The sequence below is a fragment of the Hippoglossus hippoglossus genome, chromosome 3 (assembly GCF_009819705.1).
Source record: "Hippoglossus hippoglossus isolate fHipHip1 chromosome 3, fHipHip1.pri, whole genome shotgun sequence".
Lineage (NCBI taxonomy): Eukaryota > Metazoa > Chordata > Actinopteri > Pleuronectiformes > Pleuronectidae > Hippoglossus > Hippoglossus hippoglossus.
Window position 1 is genome coordinate 16,138,262 of NC_047153.1, and position 21,848 is coordinate 16,160,109.

The window sequence follows — 21,848 nt, forward strand, 5'->3', positions numbered from 1 at the left end:
TCACCAGTGGTGTGCACACAGGAAGTGAAGCTTTTATCCTTCCTGCGTTACACAAAACGCATGCAACATAGAGCCGTTTAGCCCGGTCCCCGTCTGCCCTCCCCCGCATCAGGTCCAGAGTTAGTGCTCTGGCCCACACAGTGCTGCTTCGCAGCCCAAGTTATTATCTTTATTAGTTTTGCATCATTTAAGTTGTTTATTTTTCTTTAACCTTTGTTCTGTATTAACTGACAACATAATGTATGTTTTCCAGCAGTTTATTAAGAACATCTGTAGTGTAGCTTCAGCAATTAGTCAAGGCAACGTTTACTCTAAACAAACAGGCAAGAAAACTCAAATTTAGTTAAAACAAAGATGTCTGTCTGCATGCACTCCACACAGAGAGAAAAATAAAGCACTTCAATGGACACTTGAGACTGACAAGGCTTCTACACATCGTTCTGTTTCAGGCAAGGCATTTCCCACCCCATTCCACTAAACCAGCAGGGAGCAGCAATACTGTATTCAAGAACCACAAACGAGAAGAACTAATCTCAATACAAGAAATGTTGAAATTAAATACGAGTGTCAAAATAGTTATTAACGACAGGAAATTATCCTTGAATGTCAGGATATGGTGCAAAAAATAAAGCATGTTACAGACTTGGGCACAGTGTCATCTTCTGTACATTCTTCAGCTTCTACAAACCTATATGAACTGCAACAGCGTTACCCGCCCGTCTATAAACATGGCGAGATGGCTTCAAACAAATTCTCTTCAACAAAATGCTGTATAGCATAATTTCCATGTGACAGAATAAATCTTTTTACACGAAACCATGGATCGATAAGGTAAATTCCATTATTGCATGCAACAGTTAGGAAAATACCACAACAGAAGGTATTACACATGCAAAGCAAAGTCTGAAAGGATTCTGACATCTTCTCTGTGTCATTTACCAAAACATATTCTTGTATAATTCTGAAAAATAGTTTACCTCAAAGCAGCAACTCAATTATGTGCAACAGAACTGAACTTAATACTTGGGTTAAGGCACCAACGAAACAAAACAAACCAGGCCTACAGCTTGTTCTTTAGCAGAACACAGTCCCGACGTGGTGCCTGTGCTTGGTGAGGTAACTCAGTGCAGCAACATAATTACATGAAGAACATTAAGTTTAGTTGCTTGGAGAATAGATTAAAAAAAGAATTTCTAATTAAAATTAAAATACTGTTATCAAATTGTTAAAGGTGGATCCTAAAGATTTTCATGGAAGATATTCAACAGGTCTCCCTTCAGTCAAAATCAATGGTGGATAAAAACAATAGCACTGTGCTAGTTCTTGCTCTAATCCACAATGTGTCTGTACAGTGAACATAACTGGATCACTTCAGCACAGAGCACTGCTACTGTATACACTTACACCCTGCAGCTAATGAATAAGTCAAAGACAGCAACACCCTAATTTTCTTACTGCTCAGCTGCACAGACCCAGACACAAAAACAAGTTTACAGATCATACTTCACAATCACATTTAAACGGAAAGTGTGCAACCGACGAGACAGGAACATTTAATTTAGACTTGTGCCACATCTGCATGAGTAAAGGTATATTTCAGAGATGCCCTTTAACACCTTAGATCATTGTTGAAGGCCTTAATGGGGACATTTAAGAGGTTTCCATCAGATACACAAGCTGAGAATCATCATTTTACTTTGCTGCTGACCGAGTGCACGTTTCAAACATACGTAAACTAACTGTACAATATTGTATATACTGTACAACAGATGGTAATTTGTTCATGCAGTTTATGCATATCTGAAGGCTGTGATACAGTTGAAACTATTTTATAAGCCTTTTCTTGACCGCAAAAGATGGAATCCCTTTTAAGTGCAGATCTAACATTGATGAAATGTTATTTTTAAACTACCAGAAGGACCCAGTCACAGTGGTTAAACACTGAAATATAGAAGTAAACTTGCATTTAAAACAAGACACATACAATTTGTTACTTTATGTGCAAATAAATATGTAAACTGTCAGAGGAGCTGTTACACCATACCCACTGAGTGAATTAAAGTGCAGCGGAGCAGTCAGTGTCTATACCTGAGCAGGCTCTGGACATGACGCCCCCAGTTGAATGATCAGATATATCTCTGCAGACTTCTTACTGCTAAGACTATTATCTGCCAGAGGACTACTCCTCTAGTATGAAGAAGCAGACACTAGAAGCCTGTTCTGCAAAAGCTTTAGGCAGCTTCACTATGAGGGCTTCAACTGTTGGGTTTCTCAGTGTGTTGAAAGAGAGCATAAAGCTCCCCACATGTCTGGGTTTCCACAGAGCTGAAATGGGACTCCATATTCCAGGCCAGGTCTGCAGACAAGAAGTCATCCATGACAGTCTGTGTTTCGTTGCTGGTCAGAAAGAGGTGTCCCAGGCCTTCTGCCTGACTCGTCACAGTCTGTGTCTCAGTGCTGTTCAGCAGCCTAGCATGGTCCCCCTGACTGACAGGGGCATGAGCCGAGAGGCCAGCGGCAAATGAAGGGAGATCTGTCTGTGTTTCTGTATCTGAGGACTCTGTGCTGATGGAAAAGCTTGAATGTCGCAGGATGCTGCTCAGGGGCATCTGGCTTCCGGCGTTGAGCAGGAAATTGAGGTCAGTCTGAGTCTGTGTATCAAATAGCTCCAGATCGCTGGCCTGGTTGCGACTTGGTCCCTCGCTTTGGTCCAATTCATCCATCAGGAGGAAGTCTGTCTGGGTCTGGATGTCCAGAGACTCCAGAGGCGTGTCACTGCCCAGTCCTCCCAGCTCACTCTCCTCTGTCTGTGTCTGAATATGCACAGCATTGAGGAACTCTTCAAAGTCAAAGTCTATGCCATTGTGTTGCTCCTGAACGGATCCCATACCTGAGCCACAGGCTGCAGAGGCCTCTGTGAGCACCTGGTGGCCGGACATACTGTTAGACAGAATAGTCTCCAAGTCATTTAACAAGGTCATTGTTTGGGTCTGGTTGTCAGCCATGTTGTTCGATATGAGCTCGTCTGTCTGCACCCCAAAACACATACCAACTGCTGACTTTGAGTCCTCATATATACTGCTTCCTGCAGCAGTGAGGGTGTCATGTATGTCCAGAGCTGTCTGGGTAGAGACGCTCAGGGAGTCACTGCCAAATAGGTCAGAGCACATGATAGCTTGGTCCTGAGGCTTCTCCTCTGATTGTGGTGTCGCAAAGTGTGTCTGTGTTTGCCTGGTTTTGTGTGGGAGCCCAGATGATGAGGAGGAGCAAGGAATTGGGCTAGGACACTGGCCGTCTGTCTGAGCTCCTATAGAGGAGGTGGCTCTGGCTTGGGAAGGGAATGTCTGGGTTTCAACACTGACTGGGAGGAGGACCTGGGCACTCACGCTGATGTCTGTTTGGGAGCAGGACGACACAGAGGACTCACCCACAGAGCACAAGCCTAGCCCCTCTCCTATAACCACCCCTGTGGGCATTTTCGACAAGTAGGATTTGTCTGTCTGAATGTTAGTGGAGGTGCTTCTTCCCCGTTGTACTGCCAGGCTGCCGGGTGACTCCTCAGTGCCTAAAGAGTCCAGACTGACCTGGACTCCTGTGCTAACAAGCCCCAGGCTAGAACAGGAAGTCTGCATGCTGTCCTTGAAACCAAGACACTTAGTGTCAAGTTGGGGGACTACGGCTCCGGTTGCTTGTGGAAGGAGATGAAGGGTGCTGACAGAACCTTGGCTGTCGACTGCCAGCACTACAGACCTCAGAGCACCACTTTCTGTGGATGGAAGGAGGACAGGCAGGTGGGCCAGCTGCATCACGGGAACACTGACCAATGCCATCTTGGGCTTTGGTAGAAGCAGCTTCTGGAGGCTCCTACGAGGGTTAGAGTTCTGACTCACTGAGTCTTGGATGTGAATGGTGGTATGAGAGGGGGGAGTAGTCGCCGTCAGCTCGATAGTAGTGGGCATGATCTGACAGGTTGACTCGCTGGTCCTAACCTTTTCAGAATCACTTAAAAGTTTCTCCATTTTCCGCTTTTTTACTGGAGGAATTCTATAAAAAGGAACAAAACAGATGCAGAAAAAGTTAATTGAAATCAACTCTTAGACAAACCTAACACAAAATTTGAGTGAAAAGCTTATGTGGCCTAAGCATAAACATACCTGTGTTCTGTAGGAATCTCGTGTCCCGTCCTGTAGATATGTGAGAGTAGAGCAGCCCTGCTGGCGTAGGGGCACCCACATGAACACTGGTAGGTTTTGCCACAGTCCTCTGTGTGCCTCTTTAGGTCCCACTCTGTGCTGTAGCCATTGTTACACTTGGAGCACTTGTGTTTCTTCTCTGCATGCATCTTCATAAAGTGCTGCAATGAAACAAACCACAGAGCAAAGAATATATATCATATGATTGCTTAAACTTTGTCTAACATACAACGATCAGCCACAACTTTAAAACAGATACCAGGATTTGGGTTAATCAGTGTATGTTGTTTCTATCTTTAAGACAATATAGCTTTTAAATAACAATTCACAACATACAGAATACAAACACCTGAAGGAAAAATGACAGTTATCTCTTTGTCTGTTAATCCGAACACAATTGTATCATTTGGACAAAATTAGGAAATGAGGGCAGTGATGCCAAGTGTTTTTAGCCATTGATGCTGCATAAGAAACACTGCTAATGGTAGATGAGAAACAACACACAAAGCATTTCTTTAACGTGGAATATGTTATACTTGTATATATCTAATACAGTATGTTTTGGGCATTTTCTTTTATTTCTACCGGTTATACATAATTCATGTAAATGATTTGGGAACATTTTTGGTGCTGAGTATTAAAGTAGGAGCTCTTTCACAGAACTGAGACACCAACATTCCACTCCAATGTTAGCATGCACACACTTACAGGTCAAAGGAGGGGAGGCTTACTTGTTTTACCAGGGAGAACTGGGAGAAGGGTCTGTTGGGCCCCCTGGGACAGCCCTCAATGGGACAGGAGTACAGCCTCTGAGAGCCCTTCATGTCCTTTCTGACCGTGGGATTGACAATACCATCCTGAGGGCAACAATGACAGCGATGGATGAAGACAGAGGACAAAGGGTAGCAATATTTGCATTATTTATTTGAGTACAGCATCCAACAGAAAGACCAGTAGCTATTTCCCTTGAAGCATTTTTCAGACATTGACTCTGGAAAATGTTTATCATCTCTTTTTGTAAATTCCAGTAAATGCATCACCACGATAAGTTCTTGATGAAAGGAAATGTTTCATAAGCCATTGTCAAACTGTTCTGGAAATTGTGTCTGGATACTTTCAGAAGAAAGCAGCAGCTCAGACAAGTTCAAAACAAAGGGAATATTTCTGCAACATTCATGCGAGGGCTGGTGCCTGAGTAGAACATGCAGTCGGTGGAGATGACGTTTACAGCACATCGCCACCGACGTCAGCCCTTATTGCCAAAAGCTCTCAAGTCTCATTGTCTTTCCAAGTTGACATCTTCGTTAATTTATTCTACGTGTGACGCCTCTTTTTTCATCCACAGAAATTCATATTCTTCCAGTTTCATATCCGTCATGTGATAGAAAAGGTCATGAGCACGCCCACTCGCTCGTTGTGAATTTTCCTGCAGTATTCTCACATCAGCTCACTGACATTTTACGAGGGGTCTGTCGGGAAAAGTAAAATGTAATCGAAATGTAAAATGTCCAGAGCAACTGACTCAGATATTTGAGTTCTCGCATTTCAGGAAAATGTTCCAGACTACAGTGAATGTCTGAAAGCAGCTTTAATGTCGTGTGTGCTTTGCATCAACATCACTTAATGTTCTTTATGTACATTATAACTCATATTGCATCTTAAGGTCTACAAATAAAAGCAATGGTTGTACGTTGCCTTTCTTTCTTAAGCCAGTGTGGGTAAATAAGTGTATAACAGATGTAACATTATTTAAGAGAGAAATTATATGAGTACAGTGAGCTCTGCTTTAAATAACTAAATAATTAAATAAAGAAAGAAATGAATGCACTTGGGATTGTATTGCTTCCTCTGCAACTCCTCACAATCCCATGGTCGACTTGCTACATCAGCTGTGAGCACATTGTATCAAAGTGTTTTTTTATAGCAATGATGCTATTTACAGACAACAGCACCTACACTAAATGTACATTGCAAAACCGTCATGTGCATCATCACGTGTGTAGATAAAGCATCACGTTCCATAAGTCATTTCTGCTCCAGCCTTCCAGTGGTCAAGGTCACCTCCATCTGCTGTAACACTGCAGGGGAGTCGAACAGCTGCAGCTTGTTTATCATAAGGGGTTTGCAAAAATACATATTCTGCAAACAATATGCTCTTGTAGTTTGCTTCAGCTACATTTATTTGGTCGTGGGCTGTAAAGAGCTCAAAAGAGTCAAGACTCACTGTCTTTGCTACACCAAGGTCAGGCCACAGTCTTGTGTATGGCCTCTCTGAGCTTGTGCCGTGTAGTAATGGATCAGAGTAATAGTCTCTAAACTCTTTTTTCCCCTCGCTGTTAAGGGAAGTGATGAGGATAGGAAGACAGCTAAAGGACAAAACAGTCACATTAGCTTTATGAAAGGAGTCTGAACTGGGCTAAGCTCAAATGAAATAGAAAGTACAAGGAAGCAGCTACGCAGTAAGAAACATTAACAGTCAATGATGAGAAAATACATAGCTGCAGGGCCGAGTTGCAGTAGACCTCCAGTGGTGCGACAGTGGTCGTGATATAAACAGATGTGGTTTTCCACATCAGGCCTCAGTCTTGCAGTATGCACAGTGAGCGACTCCAGCACATCATTATTTCTCACAGAACTTGAGGAGAGCTGTGCATTAAAAATAACATGCTCCATCTGCTACTGAGGCACTGACACTTGCTTCCCTTCTCACTCTACAACCAAAGGCCCAATCTCTGATCAAAGTGTGGTTGCAGAATAAAAACTCCACACACAGAACTCGAAATGTCTGTAATTCTTTAAGTGACAGTCTTTTGAATCATTAATGAACAGGAATTAAATATTGGCTATTAAAAGTTTTCCGTTTCTTTTAAAGGTTTATTTAGACTCTTGACTGAAAACTAAGACTTTCAGCTTAAAAGAAGAACCTGATCGTACCTCCAAGAGTACGTTGAAACCACAGATTGAGCCTTTTAGACCCTGGGCTAAATGGACTTCTCCTAAGAGCTCATTCAAATTCTCACATTCACCTATTTTAAACAAAGAGCTTAGTCTGCTGGAGGACAAGAGGCAGCCTTTCCAAGTAAAGAACCTCATTCATGGAGGGGGAGACGGTGAAATACTGCGCCCCACAGAAAAAAAGCCCCGTCCAGTGAGGAGACAGGAACCAGGGTCAGAGGTGAACTTTAGTCCACATGATCGGACTGCCTCCACTTAAAATAAGATAATCCTTTAAGAGAGCAGAGTATTTACAGGGAAACAGATTACAGATAATTGGGAATTTCCTCTGAGGAGGATCAGTAAAGGTTCATCTTATCTTATATACAGTGTAACTGAGTACATTACATTGCACAGTTAAATGACTTGAACCCAAGTTTATAGTGCATGTTTACCGCATGTCAGCTCGCCATCATCCTCCTCTGGGTTAAGGGGGAATCCCAGGCGGAGCTGGCCCTTCTAATCAGGGCCCTGTCATTTCCTTGACTACAACTAATCATAGACTCATAATCAAATAACCAATAGTGCTAGTTAAAGGCACACAAGTCAAAATAACACAGGCAAATCAAAAACTACCCAGGTCCCTAGTTTCTGTCCACAATTACTAGTTCACCAGACCGTGGATCTGGACAATAACACTTCCTAATATACAATATGCCTTCTCACATACTATACCATCACTGGCAATAACTCATCTATTTCAATCGTCACTGCTGCTCCCTACTTCTCTATTAGACATTTTCTTATGTACAAACACCTGAAACAATGACAGGTCTCCATTATGTTGTTTCTTCTAATAAATGTTGTAATTACTGTAATTTGGTTGATGTGTTCAGCTACAGGCAGCATCTATTGAACTTCTGTCCGTCCTGGGAGAGGATCCCTCACATGTGGCTCTCTGAGGTTCCTACGTTTTCCTCCTTGTTAATAAGTTTTTATGTAGTTTCTCCTCACTCTTGTTGAGGGTTGACGAACAGAGGCTGTCGCACTTTGTTGAGCCCCATGAGACAAACTGTGATTTGGGAATACACAAATAAAACTGGACTGATCGATTGACCAGGCAGAGAGGATGCGGGTCTGAGTGGAGACTGCAGGAAGCATCGATCATCACGTGTGCTCCTAATCAATAACTGATGACACAAGCAGCTAGCTGCAGTGGAGCTAGCTCGTCGCGGTTTCTCACGCACATTAGAGCTAGCGACGGTAACTTTTAGCTCACGTTACCGGTGACGTCGTGTTTACTCTCGTGCTCGCTCACCCCCAAGAGGTTACGTACGACCTGCGTTCCTCCCCCCCCCCTCCATTCACGACCGTGTTTGCTCCACAGTGAGTGGGCACCTGAACAGGCGGGGTTACCTTGACTCTGTGCGACTTGACGAGGTGCATGTTGAGCGCAGGGGAGTTGGGGAGGATCTTGCCACATCCCTTCACGGTGCAGAGGATGTTCGTCCGCACCTCTTTGGTCAGCTCCACGATGGTGGGTGTTATCATCTCCTGTGGCTCCTCGCGGGAGCTCGGACTGTCAGTAGCGGCGGTTGCGGCAGCAGCAGGAGCCAGGTGTCTGGTGTTGGTCCTGGCAGAGGCAGCCATGTTTCTGTGGTGACAGGCAGGAGCCCCGGGAGCTGCAGCGCGGGATGAGCTGCTGCATTACGTCCCTCGGTTCCGCCTGGAGAGATGCGGCTCAGCTTCCTGCAGCTGAGGAGGACGAGGCGGGCGAGGCTGCGTCACATCCGGTCTCATCAACACGCTTCCGTTCTTCACAATAAAAGATTTGAAATGTCATCGTTACGCTTGTTTTCCCACGTGATTCTCTGGATAAAAGCCCCATGCGAGTGTGATGGTATTAGTAAAAAGCATTGGTGTGCCCTATACCGCAAAGGTTCTCAAATCTCAAAGTGGTCAGCATTTACTTCAATTGTATTGGATTTGGCTGCAACGCTGTTTACCCCTGAAGCTGTTGGAGGTCATTAGTGAGCACTAATGCCAGGTAATCATTTTTGAAGTGGGCTCAGGAGCATTGACACAGGCCAAGCAAGCAGCCCATTCCAAACAGACATGTTCAGAGCAGACACTACACTAGTAAAGGAAATGTCAGAGCTATATCAAGTAAGATAGATATGAAGGAATATCAGAGTCCCAGAATTATACACTTCCCCAGAATTGAAGATATGGTGAAGTCGCAGAGTCTTTCCCACAGCCAAGCTGAGTGCACTAAAATAAAGTTGTGTGTTTGTAGATTCAGGTATCAGTTCCATGTTGGTCTTGTTTGTAGTTTTAATTCAGCTTACTAATATCTGTAGCAACCACACACACACACACACACACACACACACACACACACACACACACACACACACACACACACACACACACACACACACACACACACACACACACACACACACACACACACACACACACACACACACACACACACACACACACACACACACACACACACACATATTACAAATCATGCCTTCCACCAAAACAGTTCTTAAAATTAAGATTAAATTTAAAGTGTGATGGAAGTAGCGTTAACATAATTAAGACCTACCTAATGTATTTAAGACCCAGTACCTAATATATAAGACACTTTAAGTACTAAATTCTAATTATTGAATTTCAAACAGAACCTGCAACAACCCTGCTGTCTCAACATCGTGAACATATTAAATGAATTAAAAGATCATTAAATCGAAGATGAAATGAAAGATAATTACATGACAAGTTTATATTGCACAGTATTTATATATTTGAAGCAGCAAGTGCATAAAAAAAGAGGGGAACAATAACTGATTCTAAAATCCAGCGAGTAAAGAATATTCAAGAGCCATATTAACAGGAACCATGATGAAATAGTGAAAGCAAACCATGGATGGAGAAATAAAGAACAAGCGACACTGTGAGTCCTTTAAATCAAGAGTCTGTCACCCATCAGTTCTGTGATTGGTGCATTTGCGAGGAGGGACCAGGGCCATTATCAGTGATGACAAAATAATTCCTTCCTTTTAGAGGAATAGATGACAGCAGGGGGGTGACAGGGGTGGATGCAATGCCTGTAAAATATGAAAACTAAATTAGTTGAGCTGTCTGAAACAAAAAAAAAAATGTAATCACAATTATTTCTGACTCTGTTGACATGATAGTTATCGCAGCTATTTGTCTGGACAATAACAAAGGGGGAAATTTACAAAAGCATTTTCTTGTCAAATGGTAATTACACAAAACATCATACACAAAACCTGTCTCATATCAGATTGGTATTATGGATGGGAATAGCTGTGATTATGAGAAAAACAAATGCCAATGAAGACTATTTGGAGACATTTGTGGGAATTAAAGTGAATGTATCCTTTCCACCTCGACTGGTGAATGTGCACAAGTTCTCCAATGTCAGTTGAAAAGTATGAAGATAGGTTCAGGTGCAAAGATGTAAAAAAACAACACTGTTTTTAGAAAACAAGGCCTAACAGTGCACTGACCATGATGAAAAGAGTGTATGTGCCCTCTTGTGGTCAACATATGTAATTGCAAGTAGTATGACGCTCTAAATTGTTTGCTGTATGTAAATATGATTTACTTCCAAACACATGATTGGTTTCGTTAGAGGCTGTGACGAGCAGATTTGTGGTACCTGAGGCTGCACAGTGTCTAAGTGACTCCAGGAGGTTGGTGCTTTCAAACTTGACGACGCATTTGAACGGCTCGTCCCGCTCTGTCATGCTCCTGTTGGTGTGGTCTTTGAATTTTGTCTCCAGCTGGGGACAGGAACACGAAACATCACTTAGATGATCACAGCACAGAATGAGGCTAAACTCTGATACTGATTCTGATATTCAACGAGCTGTTCTGCAGCTGCTGTAGCACTTTGGCCCAAAATAAATTTCCCTATGGGACAATCAAAGTATATTTGATTTTAATAGTTCCACCTCTACTCAGCATCAAGTATTAAAAACACCAGTCTGCCTTTAGGGTACCTTGTAAACTGCAGACTGTAGTTGAGGCAACATCCCATCGCCAAAGGCCTCACAGGCCATCTGATGTCTGTGTGCTCCAGGTCCAGCTTGTTCTCTTTCTATTTGTGGGTCTATAAATACACACAAAGCCAAAAAATTTAATTAAACTCAACGATAATGCAGAATTCCACCAGAACTACACATACACGTCAAATACATGAAGCAAAACAAACAATATATGTGTGACATCATGCAGAAAATATTAAAATAGCTTTGGCCTGATTGAATGATTTGATAAACATACTTGAGACAGTTTCTTTCTTTTCTGCAAGAGGGCTGGGGAAGTTAGTGGGAAACACCTAGAGACAAAGAAAGAAAGGAAAAGTCAGAATCTACTCAAAAATAAAAAATATAACATAAAACAGTTGAGTCTTTGGGAATTTGTTGATTTATTGTTCAGAATTCTTGGCATTTTTCAGACTCTAATAAGTTGTGGTACTATAATGACAAACCCGACCGTGTCACACAACTTGTATGGTTACAACAAATCTCCACACAAACCTCATCATCTACGCCACTGATTTTAAGTGACAAACAGAATACGCACCCACAAAAATATCCAAGTGCAAAGGTCAAAATGTAACCAGAAAACTTAATGATAAATCTCTCCCTCTAAAGTGTGATGCTTTTCAATTCACTTCATGGTGTTCGTAAAATCTATGTTATCAATGCTAGATTTGGAAATCAAATACACAATATTTAAGATTTACGTGTAGCTTAAGTTCAAAAAGGATGAACATGGCCATTTAGATTTCCCCTCTGTCGGTCATCAAGGTCGGTTACTTTTCATTACACCATTACACAAATTAAACAAAGCTTTACTTAAATCAGAACCTATCCAGCGCATGACCGCAGAGTTCAGTGACAAAGCTGAGTAACACATCAAGATACTCAAATGTCAAAAATCAGAAGTGGGACAACACTCCACTTAAATTGAATCTCTTTAGCTGATAAGAGAACCTGTATCCTAATGACATCATAATGTGAAGACTTCACTCGAGCCAGACAGCATTTAAATAAACCAGGAACACGCTCTGTGCAGTAACTTCCTTTCTCAGCTCCCCTGATCTTCTGGTTAACGTCTTGTTCTGTTGTGATCCCAACATGCTTACCTGTTGATACTGCTTCATCAGCAAGTCCCTGATCGCAGTGAGTTTCCGTCCACTGAGGTTAGCATCCTTAATAGTGTGATGTCTGGTGGACAGAACCAGGGCCTGGCAAGGACATCACTCACTTAGAGGACAATAGAAAGACAGAAAGACAGCTGCCTGGCAACTGTAAAAACAAACATTGTCAAGATTAAATATAAAACTCATTACTCACCTGGGATAACAGGGGCTTTTGTTTTGAAGTTAGACTGGTCACAAAGACATAAGGGGTTTGAAGGTGGTGAACAACATATGTTGGTTTCAGGTGATTGGGCCGAGAGAAGCTGTCTCCCCACGCGATCCGAATCCAGACAGCTTCATCTGTGTGCTTCTTTATTTTGACAGACACCTTGAAGGCAAGGTCAAAAGAAGGCTTTCAATATTGAATGTTAAACACAGAGAAGCCCATGAAATACCAAGTAATAATGCCACTGCATCAACAGCAGGATTTTATACTTCAGGCTTACATGTCTTACAAGCTCCCCGAGGTGAGACTTAAACTGCTCCTTGAACTGTGTCAGCTCGACAGAGTGAGCATCGTCTGCAACAAGAAGACAAAATGTTAAACATACATTAAAAAGGCGCAGAAATGGGAATTCCTTTGTGAATTAATACTTCCATTAACAGCCAATGTCAGTGTGAATATCTCTATTTAACCTGCTCCCGGTCCACATACCAAGCACCGGTTAGACCCTCACAAAAACCAGACACAATTTAACCAGCTAAATCAGATTTCAAATCAAAACTAAATACCAATATGGGTTTGAATAGCAAAATCAGCTGAATCATAATATTCCCTTTATTTCCCTGTAAAAAATAAAGAAATAAAGAGTATAACTATCACTATCATGTGCAAAACCTACATTTACTTTGTTAAATACCTGTAAAACCCAATGAGATTATTTAACTGATTGAAAAGTAAACAAAATTGTTTCAACCAGCAGCTGCAGTGTTCGAGTGAAAAGCTGAAGAATCCAAGCTCTCCAATACAATATAGGGCTGTGTGATAATCCCAAAAATCATATCAAGATAAAAACAATTCAGTCTATATTGATAATTAATACAATAAATATCACATTATTTTTTCTATTAACTTTGAAGAACAATTTTTTGCAGCCGAGTGAAGGTTGTGGTTTTAAACTCTTGATCATGAGCAGAAATAGACAATAAGTTGTTAACAGCAAATCATTTTTGCAAATCTGAGGTGGATCAATTATGTGTTGTACCTCCTCACTGCTCCCACACACCGGGGAAATTCAGTTGTTACACCAGCAAAATTGGGTAAACAAGAGAATAAAGAAATATAAAAAGGCAATAGAATAAAAATTTATATTATAAGTAAAGTGCAGTGGTACAGGACGATTGTACGAGCAACGAAACATCTGTTAAACTACTTACTTAACAGATTGAAGCAATATATCTTTTAACACGGAACCTTTGCTATTGATGAAAACGATAGTGCAATAACACTTTGATAGTGTTGTATCTCCCAGTACAACTTGCACGTGTTGTTAAAAACAGACCGTCAGGGTCCAGGAGCTGGAAGCCGTGCCACATCCCCTGGTTTGGGTTGTCGATCACATCTGAGAGACAGTGAAACACAAAGGTTAGTGGGTTGATGGCAGGATACGGTTGTTACTCACAAACCACAGAATATCAGTCCTATCAGTTGACTTACAAATCATCTCCAGCTCTGTGATGTGTTTCGTTGTCCAGTCGTTTTCCTGTGAAGACGAAAAGCAGTGAGCGAAACAGCCAGTTTAACACAAATGATGTTGATTCTGGGTGGAAAGTAGCGGTATTTTTAAAAATGGCGTAAAAAACCAAACGTGGTTCAGTTGTGCTGGACGTTGAATTTCACTTCTAAACACAGGTTTTACACGTTGTAGTTAACACAGAGGTGTTTACGGGTCTGGTACCTCACAGAGAGACAGCAGCTTCTCGGTTAACGCCCATTTGGTCTGCATGTAGTCCATGGACCCGCGCTGCGCCACCGTCAGACGACCCCACTTCTCCAGCGTTGTTTTTAACTGTGGAGTCGGAATCCGTCGGATGAGTCTCTGCAGGACGCGTCTGGTGGAGTCCTCCATTCTCCCTCTGGGGCCCGATCACATCCAACCGCTGCGCCGAGGGATCTTACCGGGTTTGATCAAACTCTCAGCTCCGTCTAACGAGCACCACTCACTAGAAACAGTCCAAACAAACCGCCAGCGACATAAAGCACACGAACCGACCAATCACACCCCGCCAGAAAATAGTAAGTGCTCCCTCTAGCGCCCTCCGCTGCGCTGGAGTGGTGGTGTTGCTACACTACCGCCAATGATGCTGATGCTTTTGTAGAATCATATTAGAAACGTGCCAGTTTAACCCTGACTTTTAAAATCTTTATTTATAATAAAAACAATGAGGATAATAATACTAGTTAGAATAATTTTTGACAACAACAATAATAATAATGCTAATATCAATAATAACAAGAATAGGTGAGAGAAGAAATAATACTTTAATATCCATACTTTTTATTCAATTGCACCTTTTTAATTTGCATGTTTTTAACCTTGTTTAGTTTGAGATTCTATTGTTTTATTGTTTTTATTTAGTTGTATATATTTGCTGCTTCTGCTTAGTTTTTAGATTCTAGTGTTCTATTTCATTGCCGCTTACGGGGATCTCAGTACGTTCCCTCTTAAGTACCTCGTGTTTTGGAATGACAATAAATCTTCCTTAATCTTTAAAAATTGAGAGCCAATTTTAGAAAGAGTAGGAAAAAGGACAAAAGCTCTGCTACACAAAAGAATGTGTACCAACCTATCGTTAAACATTTCTTTAGTCTTTGTTTTTTCTTGTAAAAACTTAATAATTGCATCTCTTGTTGCCAATAATGGAAACGTCAAAATGGAGAAACTCTTTGATTGAACTCCAAAGTGAAGAAGGACAAGAGCCACATGCTGTATGTGAACATATGACTAGATGTGATTCAATAATTCAATCTAAATAAATGTAAATAATACTTAAAATACACATGTTCACCTAAGCTAAATCCACAATGTGTCTAAAATATTACATTAGAGCTGTCATAAGCCTCATTAGTTAATATCACAAAACTATTTCTCATTAATTAGATTTTAGAGTTGAGGGAGCCTAATTGTTACAGAGCTTCACTAATCTAAAGTTTAAATTAACTCTAGACAACTTTGTTCAAAGGTCTGAATATCAACTCTACAAATGTGTCTCACAAGTTTTTAATGATCAAAATGTTCCACTTCCTCCAAATCTTCACTGTTGACAGATGTTCTGTATGTGGTGCCTCTTATCTTTGTTGATAATCGCTATAATAATTAAAATGTTAAAATGTTATTGAACCGAAAGCAAAACAGGAAGTGCATCACAGAGAATGCTCTTGCATCCACTGTTATCTTCCGCCAGTGAAAGTCCCGCCTTTTGTGGTAGCAACGCACGCCATTGGTGGATGGAGGAAAGAAGCGGCCGCCGATTCGTTGTTGTGTCCTCTCACTCAAATCTCTGGCTATCTGTTACAAAAGCGTGTAGGAGAGTGTCAGGTCACAGGCTGCGTGTCCTCCTGCTCCTTGATGTGTTTTAGGTTTTTATTAGACTTAGTTAAAACTGTAGAGAAGTTACTGCAACTCCCGCTGTCCCCGGACGAAGAAGAGGACCACGCTCTTCGTAGACCTCCGTGTTTCTTCGTGGGTTCTTGCTGGTGACGTTAGCCGAGGCCTCACGGTTAGCTAACGTGACATCTGACCGAGGTGACACCGCCTGTCCACCGGTGAGTTGTATTAAATAACCTGTAATAAGCCACGAGAGACACAATAAACCCAGTCTGTTACAATCTGATGTCCAAACTCAGCTCATTCTCAAATGTCCGGACACCTCACCGGCTATTCACCATGGAGCAGAGTCAGTGTCAAAGTGACTGCAGAGTATTCACTGTGCATGTCTGTAGTCCAGTTATTGTGTCCCATGTGTTGTCCACCAGCTCCTCCACCTCCTCTCTGTGTCCCCAGGAGGAGTAAAGTCCAGCATCACTATGACAGCTCAGGAAGGAGAGGGATGGGGAGGCATTAGTATCCTTTAGGAGACATGTCCTTGGCAAGAGGTCAACACCGTGTATATAGAAGAAGTGATCAGTGAATCGTGGGTTTTACAGAGTTGATCAACAGCAGTTTTGTTGTAATCGATTCATTGTTCAATCCTCTCAGATGTGTCCCTGAGTTCAGGCTAAAAACCAAAGGGGACTCTTTCTGTCAGATCCCCTGGACTTTGGAACATCTTGCCTCGAGGAGATCAGGCACTGAATCGGTCTCCCATTTTTAAAACACTACATTAAACATATTTGTACAAAGCTGCTTTTAATTCTTGATTTGGATACTTTTTGGTTTTATTTATTTTATGGTGGTTATTATGATGATTAATTGTTTTTATCCTCTGTCTTTCATTGTTTTGCTCTGCTTTCCGTACAGCACTTTGTAATTATTTGCTTTACTGAAGTTGAAAATTGATTTTGAATTTCGTTGTGTTTGTCAGGCAAAACTAGAAATTCAAGTTGTAATGATTCTGGGAAATTAACACTATTTTTGGATGTTTAATAGAATCAGTTATTGATTAGAATTGCACTCAGTAGAATTCATACCTCCACCAAGGTCCCATAGTCCCAAATTATTCCTTCAAGCTGCACCGCATTGCACAGACTTAGACTTACAGAAATAAATGTTGAAAAACGCAATGTTAAAGAAAGAGGGGAAAAAAAACGCAGAATCGATAACAAACAAAAAAACAAGGCCCAACAGTCCCCTTATGAATATTCAATTCACTACATCTTACATTTTATTTGGATCTGCACCAAATTGCACACATTCATAAATATCAGTCCACAAAACATGTCTGATTATTTTCTGTGAATTAAAAAAAAAAGCCTTATATATCACAATGTTAGGGATTCCAGCCCCTGATCCGCACCAAAATTGTATTGGTTCTTCCTTTTGGGTCATGTCCAACCCCTCTACAAAATTAAATAGAAATCGGTGGTGTAGACTTTGTGTTATCCTACAAACAAACAATCAAGACAAAAGCATAACCTTTTATATGCCTGCTTTTATTTTATTTTTGATATCAAGATCAATGAATTATTCCCTTGGGAGAACGCCCTATTTCACAATGTTAAAGGAAGTGAAAAAAAAAGATTTCCAGATCCTCCCCCTGATGTGGATCTGCACCAAAATGTAATGGGTTCTTCCCTGGCCCATGACGGCCGAGCTGAAAGAGAGGGGTCTGACGTGGGCAGAGGCCCCACACGTAGCCCAGGAAAGGCCTGGATGGAGCCAGGGACAAAGAGGATTAAGACAAAGGCAGTAGTTTTTGCGTAACCTAGCTTGAAATCAAACAAACCAACCATCAAACAATCCTTGGCAGAGCTAAGTAAAAGATTAAATACATGAATCAATAGTCAATAACAACCATTAGTTGCAGCCTCAGTTTGTAGAATTGATGTCCAGTATATTCTCATGGTGTGGGAAAAGTGCACTGATGCAGTTCAAGATGCACTGCCACTAAATCCCACCTGTTATCATAATCTTACATTAATTGTCAACGTGGTCCTCCTCATTCCGTGCTCCTCTTGTTTGTGGCTTTTCAGTTTCCCTGCCGTGGTTCAGTTAACCCTTAACTCAGAATGCACCCTGATCTGTCGCCTCACCTGCACACGGACGAGTGCAATGAACTGATAACTCGTCTGAGGCAGTGCCACACAGAGGTACAACCTTCTCTCAATCATTGTGTTTCTGAGTGCTTCACATGCACAGGAAACAAAACCAAGTCAATCTTGTTTCATTTTACCCTCAGCACAACTTCATGAGGTTTATTGGCACATGCAACGATGTGGACCGTGATATGCGTCAGTGCCTGAAGAAAGAGGTCAGTCATTTTGGGGGTTTTAGTGAATAAGAGACAAGTTCTCTGACGAATTACCAACAATATATATATTTTTAAATGCGAGTTATCTTTTTTTCCTTTCATTCAACAGAGACTGGATAAGCGGGAGCGCAGCAAGCAGCACGCACAGGCGATGCAAAAGAGGCTGAAAGAAGGGGTGAAGGAGCGCGTCTGAAGGACGATTTGCTGCGTCTTTGCCAACTGGCATTGCAAGCTTTCAGATATTGAGACATTGGATCAAGGGGCGTAACTGTAATGCTGCTGTTTTTGAGTGGAGACATGACAGGAGGGTTGTAACTCTGTCTCTCTAAAGATGGGTTGTATCAGCTTTGACAGGTCTAAGCATAATGTGATCTTGTTCATCAACGATTTCAAAACGCTGGTATAACTGTAAAATGTTGCTTTTATTACTGTTGCTTTGATATTTGTAAAGAGAAACATGAGGAAGAAGAAATGTTTTTAAAATGTTGGCATCATGTGAAAACCAGCAAATACAAACCCGGTTGAGATTTACAGCTTATGCATTTACTGTGTAATGAACTCAAAACCACAACTAGTTCTTTGGAGTACAATTTGCTGGTTTGGATCGTCATTTATTTCCACTATGTCAGCATTACAATACCACAACATCAAAGAGACGAGTGGAGCCGGTGGCAGAACCCTTTCATCTATTGTATTAGTCCTCAGGACACCTCAGGAATATTCTGGTACCTGAAAACAAGGAGAATCCGTTTCAGGATATAAAAGATGCATATAACACCCAAACCAGAATGACCAGTGGTTGGGTTCCTCTCCATGTTGCTACATATAGACACACTGAAGATTTAGAAAGTTGTTTGCATGTTTATTTGAAAGGGGAATCATATTGATTCATGAGAAGATAAATTCCTTCAAAATAAAGTAAAATGATTTGTTATGAGCTTTGATATGGTGTGTCATTGGAAAAACAAAGGTTCTGTCTGTACTGGTCTTAAAAAGCATTGAAATCAGTTTCCTCAAAAAGGAAAGCTGTGGAAGGTTTGTTTTAGAGCGGCATGGTGGTGCAGTGGTTGGCACACACAGGAAGATGTTTCCCGGTTCGAACCCTGGTTGCCTTTCTATGTAGAGTTCGCACATTCTCCCTGCACCTCCATGGGTTTTCTCTAAGTTCTTTGGTTCCCTCCCACAGTCCGAAGACATGGAGGTTAGGTTAATTGGCGCCTGCTCGTTGCCTGTGGGTGTGAGTGGTACTTTGTCTCTGTGAACTAGTTAATGGATTATTAAGGAGTTGACCATATGATATTGTCCTCACCGGTTTTCAGACGTACTTTCATACTTTGGTGGGTGTGGTATTAAATTGATTATAAAAATTAAAACAGGACTCAACTTGTGTTCTGTGATACTAAAATGTTAAATTTAATTTGAGCTGCTGAGGCGTGGGAGGACCATAGGACTGATATAAAGATGGATGATGCTCCCACTATTCAGAAATGAAGCTGAAATAACCAGGATACAAGTGCTGCCATCTTGCACATGTAGGAGTCTGTGCAGGGGCGACCTGGGGATGGCAGCGCGAAAGCGAGGCCTCGCAGATACACGCTGCGCTCGACCAATGTTAAGTCTGTCAACCAAACCTCCCAGAAACATGAGCACTTGAACATACATCATTGTGTTCAGAACTACCTAATCTGACTGAAATCCTCTTTGAGAAAAATAATTAGATTTTATGACGTTTTAGTTCAGCTCCCATCCACTAACATGGAGCAGGCAGGGTTTATGACCTATACTGCAGCCAGCCAACAGGTGGTGATGGAGACGCTTTGGTTTCAATTTAGGGGAGCTGTTCTGTCATCCATCTTTATTCAGTCTATGATGAGGACTCATTCTGGTGTTGGAAGTTTACATTCAGGTCACGAGAATCATTACTTTGTGGAACTTTGGGTTCTCTACCGTCTACAGTGTTATTCCAAGGGTGTTCTGTGTTTTTGAAAAACCGAAGATTGTATCAGGCCTGTTGGATCATAACCAACACAGGAAATGCCAAGCAGCCTTTGGTTCAACACGAGCTGAGTTTACCAACACTAGGACGGAATGATATGACCAGCAACAGATTCATGATGTCAACTGAAGCTCACATCCTGGACATCTGAATAACTGTTTCATTACTCCAGTACCAAGACTGTTGCCCATGAACGTGAATCTTCACACTTATTATTTGAGGAGAGTAAAACAAAAAACACATAGTGAAAGTACTGTTTCTTTATTGGAAGCAGCTCACTCTACCCATCACAAAGTATGGATCAGTCTTTGACAGATATTTAAATTGCAAGGCACCCCAAAGATGTGCTATGATGATGAAGACAAACGCATATGAGTCAACTTAAAGTAATGTGGTTATTAAAGACAAAAAAAAAAGGAAACCTGTCAGAAATGGTATAATTTGTCACAAATAAGGACACAAACAGGAGTACATTTAGTTTCAGTTTTTTTTTTTTGTAGCTAATTTATGTTTAATTTCATTTTCACACAAACGTCAAACACATGCTGAGGTGGAAATTTAGATAGTTTGAAATATTTTTTAACGATTGAATTTTCTATCTCAGGTGTCAAAACATAATTCATAGTGTTTTACAAATTAAAATAAATAAATAAATATACATTAGTCTGCCCCTCTCGTAGGATCGGTGAGATTAACATCCTGCAGACCTGAGTGATTTGCATTCACTGATGCTGTACAGTGGCCACATCACACAGGTCCTTCTGTCCTCTCCTTGGGACCATGAAGCCAAGTAAGAGAGGGTCAGTTTCATCAGATCAGGGACCTGGCTGAGGATGAGAATGTAGGGGGGGGGGGGGGGGATCACTAAATCCCAACCAATTTAATTGATTATTACAGAAGAACGACAAATCTGGTCAAAAACCTGCAAAGTTGCTCCTGAGACTGTTTTGATTGTATGAGCTGAATCAGTGAAGGTGATTATGTATCCGGCAAGTTAGTATAAAAGGATAAAGATATATTTTGGTTATTTAATAAATTAAAAACTAAACTTAATTATCATCTGCAATCAATAAGCTGAAAATTATTGAACAACCTCGTGGAGCATTTTATGCTTGAAACAATCCTTTATACTTACAGAAGCTCAGTAAAGCACAATATCAAATATAACATTATCTGACTATAGTAATTTACAGAAAAATATTGAATGTCAAATGAAAATTATAACATTCAAGTGACAACAGTGTTTGGCTTTGAAATAAAATATGTATAAATTATTTTCCTGACTCATTATTTCATCAGAGTGTTTATGCAATAGTTTAGATGAGCGTGATTCGGGGGGGTGCCTCCGGAGCAAAGGAAACCACATGGCACTGCACATCCACACTTATCTCAAATAAATACAAAAATAAACTGCAACATTTCTAACAATACTTACAATGCTGGTACAAAACATACCCTGACACACAAGGCATTCACACAGGCGACACATTCGTATATGTACAGTATATTACATGCAATGTGTTCCACATAACAGTCAACATATTATCTCTATATTCTTCTGTACTGC

The 21,848-nt window shown here is 41.2% G+C and overlaps 3 protein-coding genes across 4 annotated transcripts; 1 reads left to right on the forward strand and 2 right to left on the reverse strand.

Annotated features, from left to right (window-relative positions):
• Positions 1-241: 241 nt before the first annotated feature.
• atmin (ATM interactor) lies at positions 242-8,949 on the reverse strand. The gene is made up of 4 exons (XM_034572750.1): positions 8,544-8,949; positions 4,925-5,050; positions 4,155-4,354; positions 242-4,044 (listed from the first exon to the last, which is right to left on the reverse strand). The coding sequence occupies exons 1-4, from the start codon at positions 8,775-8,777 to the stop codon at positions 2,256-2,258; spliced, it is 2,349 nt and encodes a 782-aa protein (XP_034428641.1). The 5' UTR covers positions 8,778-8,949; the 3' UTR covers positions 242-2,255.
• Positions 8,950-9,641: 692 nt separating this feature from the next.
• cenpn (centromere protein N) lies at positions 9,642-14,614 on the reverse strand. Its single transcript, XM_034572772.1, has 10 exons — positions 14,274-14,614; positions 14,033-14,078; positions 13,878-13,937; positions 12,822-12,895; positions 12,530-12,703; positions 12,319-12,420; positions 11,451-11,505; positions 11,168-11,277; positions 10,825-10,948; positions 9,642-10,246 (listed from the first exon to the last, which is right to left on the reverse strand). Exons 1-10 carry the CDS (start codon positions 14,442-14,444, stop codon positions 10,125-10,127), a joined length of 1,038 nt encoding a protein of 345 aa, XP_034428663.1. The 5' UTR covers positions 14,445-14,614; the 3' UTR covers positions 9,642-10,124.
• Positions 14,615-15,842: 1,228 nt separating this feature from the next.
• cmc2 (C-x(9)-C motif containing 2) lies at positions 15,843-19,227 on the forward strand. Of its 2 annotated transcripts, XM_034572797.1 has the most exons (5): positions 15,843-16,141; positions 16,380-16,439; positions 18,054-18,124; positions 18,214-18,285; positions 18,395-19,227. In XM_034572797.1, exons 2-5 carry the CDS (start codon positions 16,403-16,405, stop codon positions 18,476-18,478), a joined length of 264 nt encoding a protein of 87 aa, XP_034428688.1. In that variant the 5' UTR covers positions 15,843-16,141; positions 16,380-16,402; the 3' UTR covers positions 18,479-19,227. The 2 variants fall into 2 exon arrangements, with proteins under 2 accessions (XP_034428688.1, XP_034428697.1); XM_034572806.1 differs by lacking the exon at positions 16,380-16,439 and having other exon boundaries at positions 15,861-16,141; positions 18,008-18,124.
• Positions 19,228-21,848: the final 2,621 nt, after the last annotated feature.

Bases quoted from the DNA above. Each gene is read 5' to 3' on its own strand.
- atmin (XM_034572750.1), bottom strand. From the start codon at position 8,777: ATGGCTGCCTCTGCCAGGACCAACACCAGACACCTGGCTCCTGCTGCT. The intron at 5,051-8,543 runs GTAACCCCGCCT...TGTTGCCCTCAG, and splicing joins TCAAGTCGCACAGAGTCAAG to GATGGTATTGTCAATCCCAC. The intron at 4,045-4,154 runs GTATGTTTATGC...TCCTTTTTATAG, and splicing joins GAGATTCCTACAGAACACAG to AATTCCTCCAGTAAAAAAGC.
- cenpn (XM_034572772.1), bottom strand. From the start codon at position 14,444: ATGGAGGACTCCACCAGACGCGTCCTGCAGAGACTCATCCGACGGATT. The intron at 13,938-14,032 runs GTAAGTCAACTG...ACTGTCTCTCAG, and splicing joins CACAGAGCTGGAGATGATTT to ATGTGATCGACAACCCAAAC. The intron at 11,278-11,450 runs GTATGTTTATCA...GTGTATTTATAG, and splicing joins AAAGAAAGAAACTGTCTCAA to ACCCACAAATAGAAAGAGAA.
- cmc2 (XM_034572797.1), top strand. From the start codon at position 16,403: ATGACAGCTCAGGAAGGAGAGGGATGGGGAGGCATTA. The intron at 16,440-18,053 runs GTATCCTTTAGG...GAATGCACCCTG, and splicing joins AGAGGGATGGGGAGGCATTA to ATCTGTCGCCTCACCTGCAC. The intron at 18,286-18,394 runs GTCAGTCATTTT...TTCATTCAACAG, and splicing joins GTCAGTGCCTGAAGAAAGAG to AGACTGGATAAGCGGGAGCG.